General features: G+C 40.8%; 1 protein-coding gene across 5 annotated transcripts in view; it reads left to right on the top strand.

The window, feature by feature from the left end:
* The window catches only part of MAP4K5 (mitogen-activated protein kinase kinase kinase kinase 5), an 80,155-nt gene that overhangs the window by 38,763 nt on the left and 21,628 nt on the right, over window positions 1–19,764 (top strand). For all 5 annotated transcript variants that reach the window (XM_045014636.1, XM_045014633.1, XM_045014635.1 and 2 more), the window contains exons 5-17: window positions 943–1,007; window positions 3,099–3,154; window positions 5,091–5,138; window positions 5,242–5,284; window positions 6,293–6,365; window positions 7,507–7,638; window positions 10,224–10,286; window positions 12,062–12,143; window positions 12,812–12,928; window positions 13,265–13,343; window positions 14,938–14,996; window positions 16,360–16,427; window positions 19,498–19,542. In XM_045014636.1, coding sequence (XP_044870571.1) covers window positions 943–1,007; window positions 3,099–3,154; window positions 5,091–5,138; window positions 5,242–5,284; window positions 6,293–6,365; window positions 7,507–7,638; window positions 10,224–10,286; window positions 12,062–12,143; window positions 12,812–12,928; window positions 13,265–13,343; window positions 14,938–14,996; window positions 16,360–16,427; window positions 19,498–19,542 — 930 coding nt within the window. The remainder of the gene's footprint in view (window positions 1–942; window positions 1,008–3,098; window positions 3,155–5,090; window positions 5,139–5,241; window positions 5,285–6,292; window positions 6,366–7,506; window positions 7,639–10,223; window positions 10,287–12,061; window positions 12,144–12,811; window positions 12,929–13,264; window positions 13,344–14,937; window positions 14,997–16,359; window positions 16,428–19,497; window positions 19,543–19,764) is intronic.

Below are 19,764 nucleotides of genomic sequence, written 5' to 3'. Positions count from 1 at the left end.
GAGATTTGAAATTCTAGTGACTTTTAAAATAAAAAAGGCTAGTTACTTACCCAAAGAATCATGCTTCTTGGTATTTTATTTAACGGTGTTGTTGTTACAGAAGTATAGCTGGGTAGCTGTGATTTGTAAATATTCTAAATCTGAATTGTTGGTAACAATTAGATTTCATGGCTGTGGTGTGACAGCTGTGAAATATTGAAGAGAGAGAAGAGGTGAGGCCAGCTGGCTGTGTTTTCAGGTATACACATTAAATATTGTACAAAAAGTTGGAGAATATTTTCCATTTCTCTGCAGTTCTGCAGTTTATCAGTGGGCTCTGTGGGAATATATATCATCACTTTCCACATTTGGGCTCTGATCCTAGCTACACAGTTCTAGGAGATCTTGTCTCCAAATTGCTTGGGGAGTTACATTTTCAAAGTGAAAGGTGCCACTCAAATTGACTTTAATTGGACTTACGCCTAAGCCAACACTTCTTTGAAAAACTGAGGTGTGGAATCTGTGAGGAACACACTTTTGAGCATTGAAACTAGCATAGCATAGCTGCGCATATCCAGATAATTTTATCTCAGTTAATAGAATGTATGCCTCAATTGTATTTTTACATAAACTTTATTTTGGAGAAAAGGTCATGGTTATGGCAGTTATATTACAGTTCTGATCAACAGAGTAATTTGTCAGTGAATCTGACATGTAAGGAGTTTCACACTAAATGAGAATTGATATTTACTAGACTTCTCTGTATGTATTAAAACACATGCAAAATGTATATCTGGTTTTGTGATACATCAGCACTTTAGAATTCCTTAGGGTATAAGAAAATGGAAAACACGACAATCAAATAACTAGCAGTTAAATAATAAATCATGATAATTATTGACTGCATCTACTGTATATAGATCAGTCAACTGCTAACAGTTATGTTTAACTTTTTAAAAATAGCCGTGAAAAGCTGTGGATCTGCATGGAATACTGTGGAGGTGGATCACTTCAAGACATTTACCATGGTATTTTGAAACTTATTTTGGTATTTATTGGCATCTTTTCGAAGTTGAAAGCAAAGAAAATATGACAGAACAATAGTGTCATTTTAATGGCAATCCACTGGCATTTTACTTTTCATTTGCTGTGAGTGAACAATTATTTCATTTTGGCTAAGGTTTCTACATAACTGGTCAAGAACTTTTCATAAACATGGTGACTAGTGTGTTCATAATCTGTTGTTTTATACCGAATGTTACAAAATAAGTAAGTACCTCTATGGTAAATAGATCCTAAATAGGAATAAATGGAGCCCTTTTTGGCAACTAGGTATTTGGAGGAATATTTCCAATGTGATGAATAGCAGATGAGTACATATTCCTGTTAAAAATAATGGAAATATGTACCTAAATCTCTCCATATTGTATTGAACAAATAACCCTTAAACTGCTAGTTAATGTAAAGCTTATTTTCCCATCTTCACATGATCACAGCTTTCTGAGAAATTCTTCTTTAGGGGACTCAAATTTTTCATGCATGGTTTGAACGTAGAGATGAGGAGCTTGTGGGTTTATTTGTTTTCTAAGTTAAAATATATTTTAGCTATTTTTAGTTATTGGAGAAGTGAACAAAATACACTTTTTCAGCATTAAGACTTTGAGATATTTTTGCTCTTTAACTCTAAAAAAAAGAACGAAGAAACCCTTCAATCATGCATGTAAACAGTCCTTATTGAGAAGTCAGTCCGAGGAGAGAAAAGTTACTTATGGGTGACTGGAAAATGATCATGTTTAGTTGATATTTGCTAAGAAATAAACATTTCCTAATGAAATCACACCCCTTTTGTGACATCACAGTGCCTATTACCCTTAATAGGCTTGGAGACTATTTCTGAGACACATTGCAGAAGTTCATCTCAATGAAATGTGACTTTCAAAGCCTTCTTTAAATGTTAACATGGATGGGTAGTTTATTCCCTTTCCTTGAAAAAGTGAACAAAATAAAAACCCCAAGCTACTTAAATTCAAAAAGTTATGTTAATAACTGAAGTAATTAAATAATAAATACTGTATTTATTGAAACACACAAGTCATGGAATGTAAAAATCAAAGTTCTTAAAGTAACATTGTCCTCATATTGCAGATATACTATTTGATTACAAGTTAGGCCTGTAAAAGTACGCTAAACATATAGTGAACAATCTGGGAAAGCTAATTTTGCTAGGAGAACCCTGAATGTGATCTTAAAAGGACAAAAAGGGTGTGTGTCATTTTGTTCTCCTTTATGATGAATAAAGACTAAAAAGATATTTTCTAAATAATTGTGCTTGTTTTTTACTTCATATATGTTAGCTTTGGTCTTCACTGGTTTTGCTGGAAGGTCTTGGAAAGCAGATTGTGTGCTTTCTCAGACCTTAACTAAAGGGATGGAGTTCTTGAATTTTAAGCAAAGATCCTTTCATCTATGTATGTCTCAGTCATTTAGTGTAATATAAATAGCTGTCGATGAAAGCAAGTTTTTAAACAATTTTCAGATGCCACACTCTTCCAGGGTAAAAAGATCTAAATTTCTAATTTTAAAAGGCAAACAGAAATTATCTCTGCTGCTTTTTATCTCCATGAAGAGCGCAAACAATATTATTACCCTGTTGTCATCAACTTAAAAATCACATTTGTCTGAAAAATGTTTTAATTCTCTGTTCTCTGGCAAATGTTTACCTCTTGTTGCAAATATTACACAGGATTACTATACCTGAGAGATGTGGGAGATGTTCCTTCTCTTTTTCAGCTTCTTTACTTTGTGCATTTGATGATGGTTTGGGTGCACTCAGTTTCACTGTTTCCCCTGTATTATCAGTTTCCCTCCATTGTTCATATTGGAGAAGTTGGGTAGTAGCCCTCTTTTGTTTTAATAATGAAAAACGTGGCTGGAAAACTACAGAAAGACACTGGCTTTCAACTTGTTTTTTTTTTTTAAATAAACTATATTTTAAGTTGAAAGTGTCCCCTTAAACTTTTGCAGGTTGGATACTACCCTATTCTGCTGACTATTTTACAATGGTATATGTATAGTGTGCATTACAACCCATAGGCTTGTTTCTATCTTTCTGTTTTCAGTAACCGGACCACTGTCAGAGTTACAAATTGCATATGTATGCAGAGAAACTTTACAGGTACTGTACATCTGTAGATACAGAATAAAGCCTCTTTTTGATACGCATGAGGAAGACGTGGAAGATAAACTATTTCAGATGGAGGTGCTGTGCTGTCACTTAAATTTGTAAACCTGGGAATACAGCTTCAATGAGACCAGTTTGCTAGGGTTAACAAATTTGTTTATCATATTTCCAGTACACCTCTACCCCGATATAACACGACCCGATATAACACGAATTCAGATATAACGCGGTAAAGCAACGGGGAGCCCTGGGCCCTTTAAAGTGCCGCCCGAGCCCCACTGCTTTACCGCGTTATATCCGAATTCGTGTGGAGCCCCAGGCCCTTTAAATCCCCGCTCGAGCCCCACTGCTAGAGCTCCGGTGGTGATTTAAAGGGCCTGGGGCTCCCCGCAGCGGCTGGAGCACTGGGCCCTTTAAATCTCCAGCAGCTGGACTCGGGTGGTGATTTAAAGGGCCAGAGGCACCAGCCACTGTGGGGAGCCCTGGGCCCTTTAAATCCCCACCCGAGCCCTGCTGCTGGAGCTCCGGTGGTGGTTTAAAGGGCCTGGGGCTCCCCGCAGCGGCTGGAGCACCAGGCCCTTTAAATCACCGCCGGGGAAGCCGGTCCAGTCTGGCACGGCATACCGTACCCGATATAACGTGGTCTCATCACCTATAAGGCAGTGAGATTTTTTTGGCTCCCGAGGACCGCGTTTTATCGGGGTAGAAGTGTATTGATATAAATTAGTAGGATATTACAATAATGTCGTGCAACAAATAGTTTTAGATAATTTTAATGCAGCATTTCATGTCAGTTCCCATATGCCCTGATCCTGCAAATGGATTTATACAGCTATAAGAGTCTGCCTGTATAGCAGGGTCAGAATCTTAAGCCCCAGTCCTGGTCGTGTTTAACTTTAACCCCAGGAGTAGTCCCATTGATTTCAATGCAGTTATTTTAATCCTATGTAAATCTCTGGAGATTTGAGGCTTTAGATTGACCTGGCTATTCTCATACACTGTACAACTGACATGGTAGTTCAATGCAGCCATTGTTTAGGATAAATTTCTGAATCTCATTGCAGAAGACAGCTAATTCCTAGTAAGAGAGGGTAAGTCATAAAACTGTGAGCAATAAAAGGAAATATTTTGCCATGTATAATCAATCTATGGCAGTGAATTCTCATGTTTTGTAGATGGAAAAATTCTATGGCTGGGCTGCTAAAATTCTGATTCATTTTATTATAATTAATTATAGAAATGTAAGCCAATACAACATAGGTGGTGAAATGTCATGCTTCATTGTGCTCTATACATCTATATATAATTGTGTAAGGGAACTATAGAAGACACTTTCACCTTCCTATGAAACACTGGTGAACTGGTCATTGCCAGAGGCAGATTGTAGACTAAATGGGCGAGCGAACTGATCTGATATGGCAATTCTGTTCCTAACCTCTTAGCTGATATTTTGCTAGCAGTAAGAATTGATGCTGCAGAACTTGTTTTGACTTTCAGTGAGAGATTCCAGCATTAAGCACCTCTGAAAACAAGTCCACTTTTATTTATGAGCTAAATGCGGATTTAGGCACCCAGACTTGCAAACTTTGGCTGAAAGCTTCCTAGACTTGAGAAGTAAATAAACTTTATTGGCTTCAGTCATAAATCTTATGCCTCTTGAGGTGCATTTTGAAGCTGAAAATATATCTAACAAAAATGCTACATATATAACTTGTTGAACAAAGTCTGCACATGTGTTGGTGTTGGAATCAGGAGTGGTGAGGAGCAGAAGCCATGGATGCATTTTCTCAAAATCTCAGTGTTCATTTTTTCAGTTTTTAATTAAAGCTACAAATTGAGTTTAAACTGTTAAAAAACCAATTTGAAATGTTATGTTTTGTAGTATGTTAACATGGCAAACTTGAGTTATAGATTTACTTTTGACTTGTAGGGTCTTGCTTATTTGCACATGAAGGGCAAAATGCACAGAGATATTAAGGTAAGGTCACTTAAAACTGCAAGGACAATTTTAATACTTTGTAATGCAGAATAATGTTCCAAATATTCTTTTAGCATATTAATTTTTGCATGTTTTGTTTTAGGGTGCAAATATTCTGCTAACAGACCATGGAGACATAAAATTAGGTACGTTCAGTTGAATTTACTAGTAAATAGAAACTGAATGAGGGTTTTTTAATTGAACCGATCAAAAGGTGGTAAGTTAAGGTACCAATTCAGATGCTTTGTTTCAGTGAGACACCTTTTGCACTTACATCGTAGTTACACAGCAGTTCGCTCTGACGAGAACTATCAGCAGAGTATGAGATACAAATACTCCTTTCTCCTATTTTGTATTTAGCTAAACAGGATATGTAAAGCAAGCATATAGAAATGTATGTGGCCACATGGCTAACTGCACTTCTCCATTGTGGATGTGCAGAAGCAATGTATTAGGAGGACACGATATATTTTTTTTAATTGAAAGCCTAGAAACATCATAGTTGAGTTTCCATTAACAACTTTAACTCTGATCACACATGGATACCCATTTTCTATCAACTGGCCAGGCATCCTTTGCCTACAATGTGGACTACAATTCTTCAGGTACTATAGTGTAAATACAGTAAAACAAAACTAGATGGGCATGATTTCTGGCTCTGGGTACATAGGATGATTATCTGCAATACCATGCATTCAATGTAGCTCTGCTATCATCAGAGAGTCCCTACTGCTTCTCTTGTCCTAACAATACGAACAAAACATCTCCCCTGTTATTTCCTCATTGACATAGCACTCTCATAACTACAATGCCAATCTATCTTCCCCCCAGTATATATTAATTAGAATACATAACATATGTCCTGATATGATTCAGTTATGGTGATAAGACAGGTGGAGGTAAGCGGCGAAACAGGGTCCATTTTAAGGCAGTTTGGAGAAACCTAACTTTCAATTTCCAGACAGTCAAAAAAAAAAAAAAAAAGTTTCCAGCTAGAATGTTCTGCTCTTCTTTACCTGAGAGATTAACATTGTAAACAATTATCTTAATTTTATTACCTAGGAATGTGTGTGTTTTGTTGCTTTATAATAACTTCCTAGAGTGTTATTGGTTTTTCATTGAACATGTAATGATGATGTAATTTTGTTTTACAGCTGACTTTGGTGTAGCAGCAAAAATAACAGCCACCATTGCGAAGAGAAAATCTTTTATTGGTACCCCTTACTGGTAATAAATTGCTTTGATTCATTGAATGACTACATGCAAAGTGAAGTCAGTATTTACAAATTATACTAAAGCTTCTAAAATACAGATATGTTTTAACTACAGACATAATATCGTTATTTAAACTTTCTGATTTTAGTAATGTGCTTGGGCAAAATATGACATTGTCATTTTGTTGCTTTGTAATATCACTGTAACATCAACCACGTGATGCTAATAGCATGGCTGACACCTCTGCCAATTTAATACAGCGCTGAATGTTATTTGTACACATGGTAGGAGTTTGGTCCGGTGCTGTAACTCCTCTACCCCTCACCAATATAAAAACATAATATTTATACCTTAAAGGTGAACCAAAAAACTTTTTAAGAGCAAAGAAAAAGCATTTGAAAGTGCTGTCTAAGATCACAATTAGTGACTCATGTATATGTAGGCATGTGTTAAAAATTAATGCTTATATCCAAGTATTGTAAGTAAAATTCTGCTGACAAAACCTAAATGTAGGCATCTGGGTTCCCCCCAGGCAGGGGACAATATAGAGAAAAGAAGCACATTTCAGCTATTTTTGTTTCAAAACAGTCTTTGCTATTTAAGGCTTTGAAATGCCAGACATTTTCAACTTTGTAATTTTTGGGTTGTATAAAAATGCAAATGTAACTGCATTGAGTTGAGGCACTGCCTTAATACAGAGATCCCTCATTAGCGTAATAGCCATAATGAGAACTAAATATAGACAAAACACTTAAATTACAGATTTTTTTAAATTGCATACTGTATTAGAAATTGCAAAAATTGCATGCTGTATTCATTATAGAGGAAAAAGACTGAGGGAAGAAAGATTGTGTTGGGGTTAGAGGATTAGACTGGATATCACAAGACTTGGGTTCTATTCCTGTCTCTGCTACAGAATTCATGACTGTGGACGAGACACTTACCCTTGTGTCTTTGTTCTTTTAATGGAAGGAACTCATCCCAGTGCAGAGAATCACATCAGGCCCCATTTACACTCTTTGTGTAGGCCCTTTGCCTTGGAATGAATTCCATAGGAATCGTGTAAAAAGATTTGAGATCCTCAGGTCGAAGGAGGTGCCTATGGAAGTGATGGTGTATAATGTGTAATCAAATGATGATTTTACATTTAAAGGATGGCCCCAGAAGTTGCAGCAGTGGAAAAGAATGGTGGTTACAACCAACTCTGTGATATCTGGGCAGTTGGCATAACAGCAATCGAACTTGGAGAACTTCAGCCACCTATGTTTGACCTTCATCCAATGAGGTCTGCTGATCACGAAACTCGCTCATTTCAAGCATTTTCTTAACTCATAGCCCATAAGAGATCATTACAATCATCTAATCCAGGGGTCGGCACCATTAAAAATCCTGCCCAGCCCGGCCCGCTCTCCTCTGCCCTCCGCTCCCCCCGCGGGGGCAGGGAGCAGAAGCATAGCCATGCGCACGGGGTGGGCAAATGGCCCCACTCTCCCAGCGCGGCAAGCCGCGGAGTCCGCGCTCCCAGGCCAGAGCGCCGGGCTCAGCGCAGCAAGCTGCTGGCCCCTCCCCCGCCTTCTCCCCTCCCCTGGAGCCCTGCCGCCGCGCGCGCAGCGCTCGGGGGGTCGGGGCTGCGCACTCCCGCGGGGCAGCGTGTCTGGCTCTGCGTGGAGCCTCATGGTAAGGGGTCCAGGGCTGGGGGGGGGTTGGATAAGGGGTGGGCGCAGTCAGGGAGCAGGGTGGGTTGGATGTGGAGGATCCTGGGGTGGGGTTTAGGGACGGGAGTCTCTGGAGGGGGCAGTCAGGGAGCGGGGGGGGTGGGATGGGGCCTGGGAGTCCCAGGGTCTGTCAGGGGGCAGGGAGTGGATAGGCATCAGGGCAGTTGGGACAGGGAGCAAGGAGGGTCCTGGGGGGGCAGTTAGGGTGGGGGGAGTCTCTGGAGGGGATGGTCAGGGGACAAGGAGCTGGGGGGGTTGTATGAGTCGGGAGTTCTGGGGGTCCTGTCAGGATTGAGGGGTGTGGAGAGGGGTTGGGGCAGGCAGGGAGTGGGAGGGGTTGGATGGGTTGGGAGTTCTGGGGGTCCTGTCAGGGGGCGGGGGAGTGGCTGGATAGGCATGGGAGTCCCGGGGGTCTGGCGGGGGTATGGAAAAGGGTCAGGGCAGTCAGGGGACAGGTAGGGAGTAGGGTCCAGTCAGGGGACAAGGAACAGGGAGGCTTAGATAGGGGGTGGGGTCCTGGGGGGCAGTTGAGGGAAGGGGTCCCAGGAGGGTGTAGTCAGGGGACAAGGAGCAGGGGGGTTGAGAGTTCTTAGGGGGGCAGTCACCCAGCCCTCTCCCCTGAGCCCTGACCCCCTCCCCACACAAACACACCCAGCCCTCTGCCTTGAGCCCTGCACCCCCGCACACCTCCCAGGCCTTGCCCTGAGCCCTGTACCTCCCTCGTACACACCCAGCCCTCTGCTTGACTCCTTCATCCCCCCCACGACCCCAGCCCTGACTCTGGCACCCCCACACATACCCAGTCCCCCCTCTGCCCTGAGCCCTGACCCCCCTCACATGCCCCCAGCCCTCTGCCCTGACTCTTGCACCCCCCCACATCCCTTGCACCCCCCCACATCCGCACCCCCACCCTGAGCACCAAACGGGAGCTCCTGCACACGCACACGCGCACACACACATTCCCACCTGCACCCCTCACACCAAATGGGAGCTGCCCAGGTAAGTGTCCCCACACGCAAACCTCCTGCCCCAACCCTGAGCCCCCTCCCTCAGTCTAGCTCCTGGCCAGACCCTTCACCCCCAGCCCTGTGCTCAGTGCACTCCCACCCTCAGCTCAGTGCAGAGAGAGGAAGAGAATGGGCCAGAACCAGGGAGAAGGTAGGTACCCACTGTATGTGGGCAGGGCCGGGACCCCAGACCGGCAGCGGGCTGAGCGGGTCCGGCAGCCAGAATCCCGGCTGGCAGGAGCCAGCGGATGGAACCCCTGAGCGGCAGGGGGCTGAGCCGTTCAGTCCACTGCCGGTCTGGGGTCCCAGCCGCCAGCCCCGCACAGCCTGCTGCTGGTCTGCGGTTCTGGCTGCCAGACCCTTGCCAGCCGGGGTCCCGGCCGCAGGCCTCGCTCAGCCCACTGCCAGCCTAGGTAAACAGAACCCCAGACCAGCAGCGGGCTGAGCGGGCCGGCGGCGTAAGATCAACATTTTAATTTCATTTTAAATGAAGCTTCTTAAACATTTTGAAAACCTTGTTTATTTTACAATACAACACTAGTTTAGTTATATAATATATAGACTTGTAGAGAGAGACCTTCTAAAAAACATTAAAATGTATTACCGGCACGCAAAACCTTAAATTAGAGTGAATAAATGAAGACTCGGCGCACCGCTTCTGAAAGGTTGCCGACCCCTGGTCTAGTCTGTTCTGCATAACCCAGGCCTTGTAACCTCTCCCAGAGATTCCTACATCAAGACCATAATTTCTGTTTTAGTGCACCACACCTTTTGTAAAAGTCATCCAGTCTTGATTTAAAGATGTAGATTCAGATTCCAGACTCAGATTCTTCAGGACACAACATTTTGTAAGTGCTTTAGTTCCTGCAGTCTGTGGTAGCCTTCTAGTTAGCAGGGTTGCGCATGAAAATAAACAGATTTTATTTCAGAAACACTGTCTATAATTAAAAAAATCAGCAACTTTATTTTGTCTCTTACAAGATCTTTTATATTACATACTACAGAACTGATTTGGATTTTCATCAGCTCATACTGTCTCTTGTAGGGTAATAGAACTGCTATGTACAGTATTTATTCAATCTCAAGATACTAGAATAAAATGAATTATTTTCATATTGTATAATATTATTATGCTTTCTTTTTCTTAGGGCTTTGTTTTTAATGTCTAAAAGTAACTTTCAACCTCCAAAGCTCAAGGAAAAAGCAAAATGGTAAGTCAAATAAAATTTTTCTCCCTTTGTTCAATGCATATTTTAAAGATCATCATGTGAATGATTATTTATGTCAACAGTTCATAAGCATATGCCCTCAACCTGCAAACACATATGCACATTTGGGGCTTTTATACATGAGTTGTCCCTTCGAATTCAGTTCTTACTGCTAAACAAAATACTTAATTACAGCAAAAGACTCTGATCCTGGAATGAGGACCATGCGAATGGGACTCCCTGTTCATGCAGTGCCCCATTAAATCTGAACTGTGAAGCTCTCAGTGCAGGATCAGGGCTAAATTTAGTATAGGTCATGAATTTTTAAATTGCTCTGACTTCTGCAGTGACCAAAAAATCATCTTTGTTTACTCAAACTCAGATGTTTTTCTTGGAACATAATTCATCCCTGGTAAATTATGCTTTAAAACAATCTATCTCTAAAAATGGGACATTAATTTCATATTGCTCTGTGGAAGAAGAAAACCATTGATAAAAGTGTGCTGCATTAGTTTTCATTCCAGTGATCTGAAAGATGATTTCCCTGAGGATGAAGTGTTTTAGGCTGAGACATCTGCAGTACGTACCAGCAAGCAAGATAGATTTTTTTTTTTTTTTTGGTAATTGATTTGATGTTACGGGAACCTAGAAACAAATGCAACAGAAAGGACCAAGGTCCAGCAGTGCCCACACTTCTGCAATGGCAGGAAACTGACTGTGTGGGACAGGCCCACATAATGCTAATTGCTTCTCCTCTGCTGGTCCAGAGGAAAAGGAAAACTCCCTCTGGGCTGCTACCTGGAGAGAAAAAAATCTCCTTCCAGAACACACATTTGGCAGTTTAGCTTGACACTGTGCATGTGATCAAGACTCGCTGTAGTGAAGCAGTTAATCCCATTTATGTACTTAGAATGCTGCTGGTGGCCAAGTAACTGTCCTTTTTTCCTTAAGTCTTTGAGAGGGGGATTCTGCCAGTATTGCTGCGGGCAGATACTTAACATTGTTTATCACTTGGAAAAACATCCTTCTGTGAATTGCATTCTGCACTAAACTTTGCACTCTGCACCTCTCCCCCCCAGATTTGTGCACATGCTAAGAGTACCTATCCATATACTCTAGGCATTCTTGCCATAACTTAAAAGCACATCACAAGTAAAACTTGATGTACAGTAATACAGTTCAGTACAACCCACCTCCAAGAAGCAGATCATCAGCCCCCCCTGCCCTTCACCAGTCCAATTCCTTCTTGTTTCCAAATGCCTGAGGGATAAGTTTTGCAACGTGCCCTGAAAGTCCTCAAATTCAGGCAATATATCCGTTGAAAGATATATTAAAATAAACATGTGCAAGAAAGACAAGTAAAAATTGTAGGATGAGACTTTCAAAGGGATTTAGCCTCACATCTTGCATTAATTTAAAAGAAAGAGGTGTAGTTAAATCATCTGTACTGCTTTAAAAATCTCAACCATGCATTTGAAAGAGGAGGTTGATGCTTTCTGCTGTATACCTAATTCACTAGATTACTTTTTATTTCTGTTCTATAGTGTCATAAGACTTCAAATGGAATCTGGTCTTCTGACTGCTTTTTCCAAAGGAACAGTTAACTCAGCAGCAGAATGGTATAAATCTGAAATGCCTTGGGATATTTGAGCAGGATTCTAATTCAGCCGATGTTTTGCCATTTATATAGCAGTTACATTGAAAGTGACCGTTATTTTTTCCTTTTCAGAAAAACTTAACTTGATTTTAAGTTTTCAATTTTTTCTTTTTATGTAAAGGTCATCAACATTCCATAATTTTGTCAAAATAGCACTTACCAAAAATCCAAAGAAGAGACCAACCGCAGAAAGACTCCTTACTGTAAGTGTCTAAAAAGCAAAGTCAGAACTTGTAATGCCACCACTAAATCTATTGTTTCACAGAGAAAGAAGTCATTAGTGCACCAAATGGGCTATGTTTCACTCTCTTATTGTACAAGCATGCTTAATGGTGCAAATGCAGCAAAAGTGAAATTGGAATCTCTTAGTGGCAAGATTTTATAAAGATACCTGTCTATACTGCAAGATAAGTCCAGTTTTAATTGTCCAAAGACTGGCATTTTGTAACAGTATGCCTCTGTTTGGTAGAATTAACTGTATAGATTGGTTATTAATCACCTCATAGGGCAAAGTTAGGCCTTGATTCAGAAAACACGTACTCAAATGCTTAATTCTACTCACCTAAAGAGTAGTCCCATTAAACTCCGTGGAGCCACTTACATACATAAAGTTAAGCAAATGCATCAATGTTTGCACAACTAGGGTCTTAATTACTAATTGCAACTGACGCACAATGCAATCAGGCTAAAACAGATGCATGCTTTTGAGGTCTACTTGCTCAGGAGATGTTAAAAAGATTTACTGAAGAGTGTCCGTTATAAAGTTTTGCAAAACAAGAAGGCTAATCTTTTGAAGCCTTTTGGAGGTTTAAATATCTGCCTCCTATTAAACCTACTGTAACGTTATTTTTTTTGTGATTTTTTTTTTTAGCATAGTTTTGTAGGACAACCCGGTCTCTCGAGATCTCTAGCAGTTGAGCTGTTGGACAAAGTAAATAATCCTGAAAACCATACACATTACGGTGAAGCTGATGACGATGATTTTGAGGTGAGAACATACTTGTATTTTTCCTGTTTTGAAAAGCTCATGTTTAAAAATCTTCTCCTGTTTTCACTCTGTAAACCTAGATTCTCACTTCAAAGAGAGGTTGAAAAATTATTCTGCTCTGCTGCACAGCAGTGCCGTAGAAACCAGGAGGCCTTGCCACAGAGTTGAGGTTAAGCTTGCTGTCAAGTACAGGGGGCTTGTGTGCAGGCAATGAAAGTATCATGGGTAGGAAACAGAGCGTGTCCCCCATTGTAATAGCTCTTCTTTCCCTTTAATTATGGTATGAGATCTAAGGTGAAGGCAATAACTGAATTGTAATGTTCCTGTTTCTAACAGCCTCACTCTGTTATTCGTCACACCATTCGCTCTACAAACAGAAATGCTAGAGCAGAAAGAACAGCATCAGAGATAAATTGTAAGTCTCAAATGTGCTTTTTCCCATTTTGTGGTGCTGGTTTATTTTTCCTGATGGAGGGTGTCTGTGTCACTCTTTTATAGCAAATCTTAGAGAGCCACTTTTACCATTGTTACCCACGAAAGCTTATTCTCCAATACATCTGTTAGTCTGCCATAGGACTCTGTCGCTTTTTACAGATCCAGACTAACACAGCTACCCCTCTGATACTTGACTTTTACTATTGGAACACTTAAACACAAACAAAAAAATCTCCACAGTATTAATAATAATAAATATATGGAGATATACCTATCTCATAGAACTGGAAGGGACCCCGAAAGGTCATCGAGTCCGGCCCCCTGCCTTCACTAGCAGGACCAAGTACTGATTTTGCCCCAGATCCCTAAGTGGCCCCCTCAAGGATTGAACTCACAACCCTGGGTTTAGCAGGCCAATGCTCAAACCACTGAGCTATCCTTCCCCCACAGTATTTTTCCAAAATTAAAACTTGCAAACTTTTCTGTTAGTTCATTTCATGTCATTTCAGGATGCAAACGTTTCTATAAAATCAGGGTATTGTTTCTTCTGTAGTCAGCCTCTCTCTGCCATGGCATGGTGCCAAACTTTGAATGCCTACTGGCATCATAAAAATTAATAATTTAATAGAAGCATTAAACAGGAAGACCAAGTTGATTATTATAGTGGGGCGAGCATGTTCTTACACATAGATGTCTTGGCCCTCACTGGCGAGGGGAAATATAGAAAAGTAGATGGCAATTTGATGCCACTCTGATTTCGTGCTGGTTTTCACACTGATGGTCAGCTAAACCTCATCCTAATCACTTGAGAGTGCTCCACTTGTTATGGTCACATCTGCTATACAGACTATATGGTGTATGTTAAACTCAAAAGGAGTGCAAGTCCTTACACTCCATGCAGCATTCGTACGCTACTGGGTCACTTTCAAATGGGTGAGGGGAAAATACTGAAATTTTGGTTCCTGTTGAAGCAGAAACTGGCTTGCTCTGTGTTTGAAAAAGTGCTCTTGCAAACTAAATAATTAGTAGGTATTATTAGATATGTGACCATAAAGTACCCATGGAAACTAAATTATTGTTAGATGTGTGACCATAAATATTATGGTCACATGTACTGTACTGACTATGGTATATGTTAAATAGTGACATGCTATTCAGTCACTTTCAGCTGGAGCGGGGGAAAAGTGCTGAAATTTTGGAGCCCTTTGAAGTAGGAACCAGCTTTCTCTGTGTTTGAAGAAGTGCCCACGCAAACGAAATAATTAGCATTTAGACTACTTTAAATGGGGATTCTTACTGCTATCCTCTGAGTTTTCTTTTCTGTGGGTTGTTTCATAACAAATGCATTGCAAGTGCAAACATTTAGACATTGAAGACTTCCATAAAAACAAATGTTCATGATTCAAAGAGTTTAGAATTTTATAGGCAAGTTAAAATGAAGCGTTATGTAACACTGCAGTGTGCACTTGGGTTTTTTATATGCTACAGCATGCTGCTTGCTTTAATAGACTGTCCATAAGAGAGTGTCAGTAGAATGTTACATGTTTTAAAGTTGAAAATATGATGTTTTGCAGTTGACAAGCTGCAATTTGAGCCTCCCTTACGGAAAGAAACAGAAGCTCGGGATGAAATGGTAGGACTTGGTTTTCCATCGTTTATTATAATCACAATGTCCTCATTGTTTTATGCTTTAACTCTGTTAAGTAATATGTATTCAGAGTATAAAAAGAGTCACGAGAAGGCAACTATCAGTTTTCAGACAGTCGCCACATTCGGAAGAAAATGAATTGCTCTCTGTGGTTCATGCGGAGGGTCTTCCTCATGTGCAAATTGAAATGCACCAATTAACGTAGGAATGTGAAAAGAGATTCTGAATTTGATTCCCTTAGATCTCTCTACCAGCCAATATTATTTTTTCTACTCTTTGTTACTCAGAGCCCACCCATGTTGCTCCATTGTGTGCCTCTTGCTGTTGTTTTAACTCTCAGCAGTTATCTGTTTACTTCAGATTAATTGAATGCCACTAGCCAACACACCTTCGTCTGGAGTAAAGTACCGCTGTGGATGCAATGGGCCTGATTTTTCATGTGTGTTGAGTCCCAGTAGCTCCCACTGACTTCAGTTGGAAACACAGGTGCTCAGCATTACGAAAATCAGGATCCGGGTGTTTAAAGCCATGTTCCTGTTGGCCAGCTGGGCCTTTTTCATGGCAAAAATTTGCACCATTTCCCAGCTTGGTCTCTTTGGGGCTTAATCACTGAACAAAAAAACCTCTACGCCCATCATGTTAACTGCGTCTGTGAAGGGGAAGTTAGCGGGGAAGCAACTGACCCAAGCCGATGACATAAAGCAGCAACAGCTCGCAGTAGTTTTTTTAAAGAACAGCAGAATTGGAGGCGGGTTGATTTGATTCCCGAGGAAAATTTTAATTTTTTAACAAGTCTAAAGTTACTTTAATGAGTGCTGCACTAACAGCATTCACCAGGAGCTCCTTCACCAGTCACTGGTGAAAAGGCATTGATGGGACTGGGAGTTCAGCAAGAGTGCTGTGTAATGCCTGCTGTTGGGGGTGACCACCCTCAAACAGCTGTAGTTCTGTGAGTCTCAATGTGATCTCATTCTGGGATCGCAGTCCCCAAGAGTAGCAGTGGTCTGTTATACCAGTACCCACGGAGAAAAGCTTTCTCCTTATCAAGATTGTAGCAGAACACTTTAATGAAGTCATTTGTCATCTGTTGAACCTGGGCTCTTCGCCATTTCCAGGTGTTGCTTTCAAGCCCAAATTAAAGGAAGGTTGGAAATTAACCCCCCCACCCCCTAATAATCAGACTGTAAAAAACATTTGGACTTTGGAACTAAAGTTCCACTGTTTATGGGTGATTATCTTCTGCAGTTCTCTACCTCCCAAGCCCCCCATGATGTTATCGAAATATGTTTAGAGAATATTTTCTTTTAATGAAATACAAATTGTTGAACTGACATTTCTGCATCTTCAGATTGTGGCAGCAGGCACAGACTTTGCTTCACACTGGAATCCTTTTGTTGATGGTGGAAGCAGCAGCAAGTACGTACATAGTTTAATAGCATTTTCAGAATTTTGATTGTGTGAAAAGAAAAACAGAATTGTGCTTAAAAAAACCTCAAAACCATGAACTGATTAATTCTAATGTTTATGTCCTTTGATAAAGTAAGACAGGCCAAAGATTAAGTAAAAATGATTTGGACTTCACGTTATATACAGTATTACAGTGCCGTTCTTGTGATCCGGTTGGTCAGCTGATCTGGGCCAGGATAATCACTTCTGTGCAGTTTTGATCCCTGTGAAAGATGAACAGTGTTTTTTTGGGGGGCTCGGTTATGGGAACATGTCGTGTATGTATTAAAACAAAATAACTAAAATCAGGTTTTGTTTTACTTGCCTGTCAAAGGGTTCAGTTCAGGATTCTGCATTGGCCTTGCAACACTCCCTGCACTGGTGAGTGGTTGTGATGTCACCATGTGCAAGGCTCATGCAGAATGCTGACGAGCGGTCTTTGCAAGTAAGTAAAGGAGGAACTGGCTTCCAAAAATGTGGCTTTTAAAAATTGCAAATATGTTTACTTAAGTGTTTGTGATATGTGTCCATTATAGGTGCAGTGTATTGTACAGGACAGTCAGTTAACAATTTAACTTTTACCTCCCCAACATTTTAAATCCCAACTTACTGTAGGTCAACGATAACCCTGAAATTAGTGAGCACAACTCTGTTGAAGCTAGGGCTGAATTTGACCACATAGTTGCACAGGGCTTCCTTTTACTGCACACTGCTAAACTGCTTTAAAGCTGATCTTTGAAGTTACAAGAAAAAGCAAGCAGGCTTGGTATTACCAGCTGAATGATCCAGCTAAACAGGAAAGAGTATTTTAGAAATGGTCTCTTCTGCAAGTTTAAATTACTGCTAGGCTGAAAAATCCCTCGCTCCCTTCTTTATTTGGAGGCAGTCAGTGCACAATATGCTTTTGTTTTTAACTTTTGCAGATAACCTTTAGCATATAGCTCATTTCCAGCATTGCAGTTCCACAATCCAACTGGTCATGTCATGCAAAGTATAATAAATCCATTGTTTTTAAATGTGTGACAGTTTATCCTGCCATTTATTTTCGGTTTTCTTCTCATCTTTGCTCCTTCAATAGTGAAAATTCAAGGTGGTTTTGTAGGCCTGGCTAGTCATCCTCTCCCCAGAAACAGGAACAACTCCTTTTCCTCCCCTTTTTCTTGTTTTGCTTTTGTGACGCTGGCTAGCTAGAGCTGGAAAGCCTTACATGTTACTGACGAGGCAGTTCTGTGGGCAGCTGGAATCTCCAGGATTGGGGGGTGGGACCACACTCCAGAAAGCTCGGAGTTCTGTGTCCTCTTCAAAACTACCCGTGGATATGAATTTGATTCCTTAATGCTGTGGCTTTTTGTATAATGTAGGCTGTATATATAAAACTGCATCAAAAGCAGCTATGAACAGCTGTAACAGAGACTATAAATCAGTATACATGTTTTTGAAGTGATGCTTCTGACTGGAAGGGGGACAGTCATAAAGTCCCAGGACAGTGAGTTTCTCTGGCATTCTCTTGGAATTCAGTTCCTTCTCAGAAGGGTAAACAGGAAATGCTTAGCCCTTCTGAGCCAGGGAGTTCTGGATAGTGCCATAATGGTAAAGAAAAGGCTGGCTTGAGAGCGGGGGTGGGCTGCTTTTCTGTGGTTTGGCCCATGCCAGAGATAACACTGATTTATACGCTGACTCGGGTTAGTTTTATGTAAACAAGACAAATGCCATTTGTGCTTATGGAAGATTGAACTGGTTTGATACTTTCTCAATCTATAGTTTATTTAAAAATCAGTATTTTGTGCACTGTTTTCTGCATTACGCATGAGTAACTTTTTAGTGCACACATCTGGTAATGACTTGGGGGTAATTGATTCCCTCCTGCCCCACTCCCCCGGTAGTGTATGGGGCAGCAGTCATAGTTTCTTTAGCAGCTGTTCTGAGACCCCCTCAGAAGAAGCAGCTCAAAGGGAAATTGATTAGTATACAGAGTGCTATGTTTTTATTAATATGCTTTTGTTCTTCAGTAGTTATGTAAATGGATCCTGTAATCTTCTTTTCCTGTTGACATGGCATTTCATGGAACCTTCCAGAACGTACTCATTAGTGGGGACATGAGAGAGCTAGGCACACAGAAAGATGGATCCTGTGGTATTGGAGTCTGTCCACTATTGTTCGGAATTTTAGATGCCACCATGTTTATCAAAAACAAACAAACAAACCTGTAGCCTTTCCCTGTGCTAACTGTATCTTTCCAATGGATTCTGATTGCCAGCCTGTTTCCCTAGCCTTGCAGAAATCTGCATCTGATTATTAAAAAAAATAGAATTGTGACAGGCAAGTTGTGACTCTCACCTCCACCTCCAGGAAAAAGGCCTGTCCTTCCCTGAGCTCACTGGCATAATTGAGATTAACTAATCATAACAGGCCATCACCAAAATAGTTCTCTCTCTGTGTGCATGAGCAGCATTAGTGTTGATGGATTTTGAGCAACTGAATGTTTACAATGTACTGTTATTTAGAACCATATCTGTGAAATAAACTGAAGTTACTACTCTGTAAAATTAGCTAGAAAGTTGGTGATTTTCAGAAATCTAAAAGTTTGGTTAAAAAATCTGACTTTTCTGTTGATCCTGCAGTAGGTTTGACAGAGAAAACTATTTAATGGTGTAACAAGAAAACAGTCTGTGAGAATCTTTACTATATTCCTGCATTTTTCACTAACTTTCTCCATTTTGTGTTGTTTTATGCACATAATTAGACATTGCAACAGTGCCTTAATCGCCTTAGTAGATGGAGGTGTGAGACTAGTTTATGATACCCAAGCATAAGAGAACATAAATAACTATTCCTTAGTTTAGGGGGGAAAGGAAGTGCAAAATGGAGGGGAGAAAAAAAAAAGAGCTTAACACAATAAGAGCAAGGTACTTTTGTGTTTGTGATGGGCTGGTAGATACTATAATGTCAAAGTGAAGTGCATCAGTAATCAGATTTTTACTGCATTGATCTTCATACAACTTAAGAGTGGGGCTCTTATTTTTATGAACATTTTACCTAGGGGACCGTTCACAAAATTTGGCGATGGCAGTGAAGATGTTGAAGAGTGAGTGAACCTCCTTCATTTTCACTTGTATTCTCTATAGCTCTTTCTTTAAGCGGTTACGGTTCTGGCAAAATCCCTTTTCGGAAAATGTTGTATTTATCCCACATGACGGTGAGGGGCTAGTGGCTCTCATAAATGTAATGCCCCCTTCACTGTGTATAGAAGCATCAAGAGAACATATGAAAGCCCTGTAGAAATAGAACTATCCCCTCTTCTCTCCCC

Source organism: Mauremys mutica, chromosome 4 (assembly GCF_020497125.1).
Source record: "Mauremys mutica isolate MM-2020 ecotype Southern chromosome 4, ASM2049712v1, whole genome shotgun sequence".
Taxonomy (NCBI): Eukaryota; Metazoa; Chordata; order Testudines; family Geoemydidae; genus Mauremys; species Mauremys mutica.
This window is presented reverse-complemented; position numbering and strand designations above follow the sequence as displayed.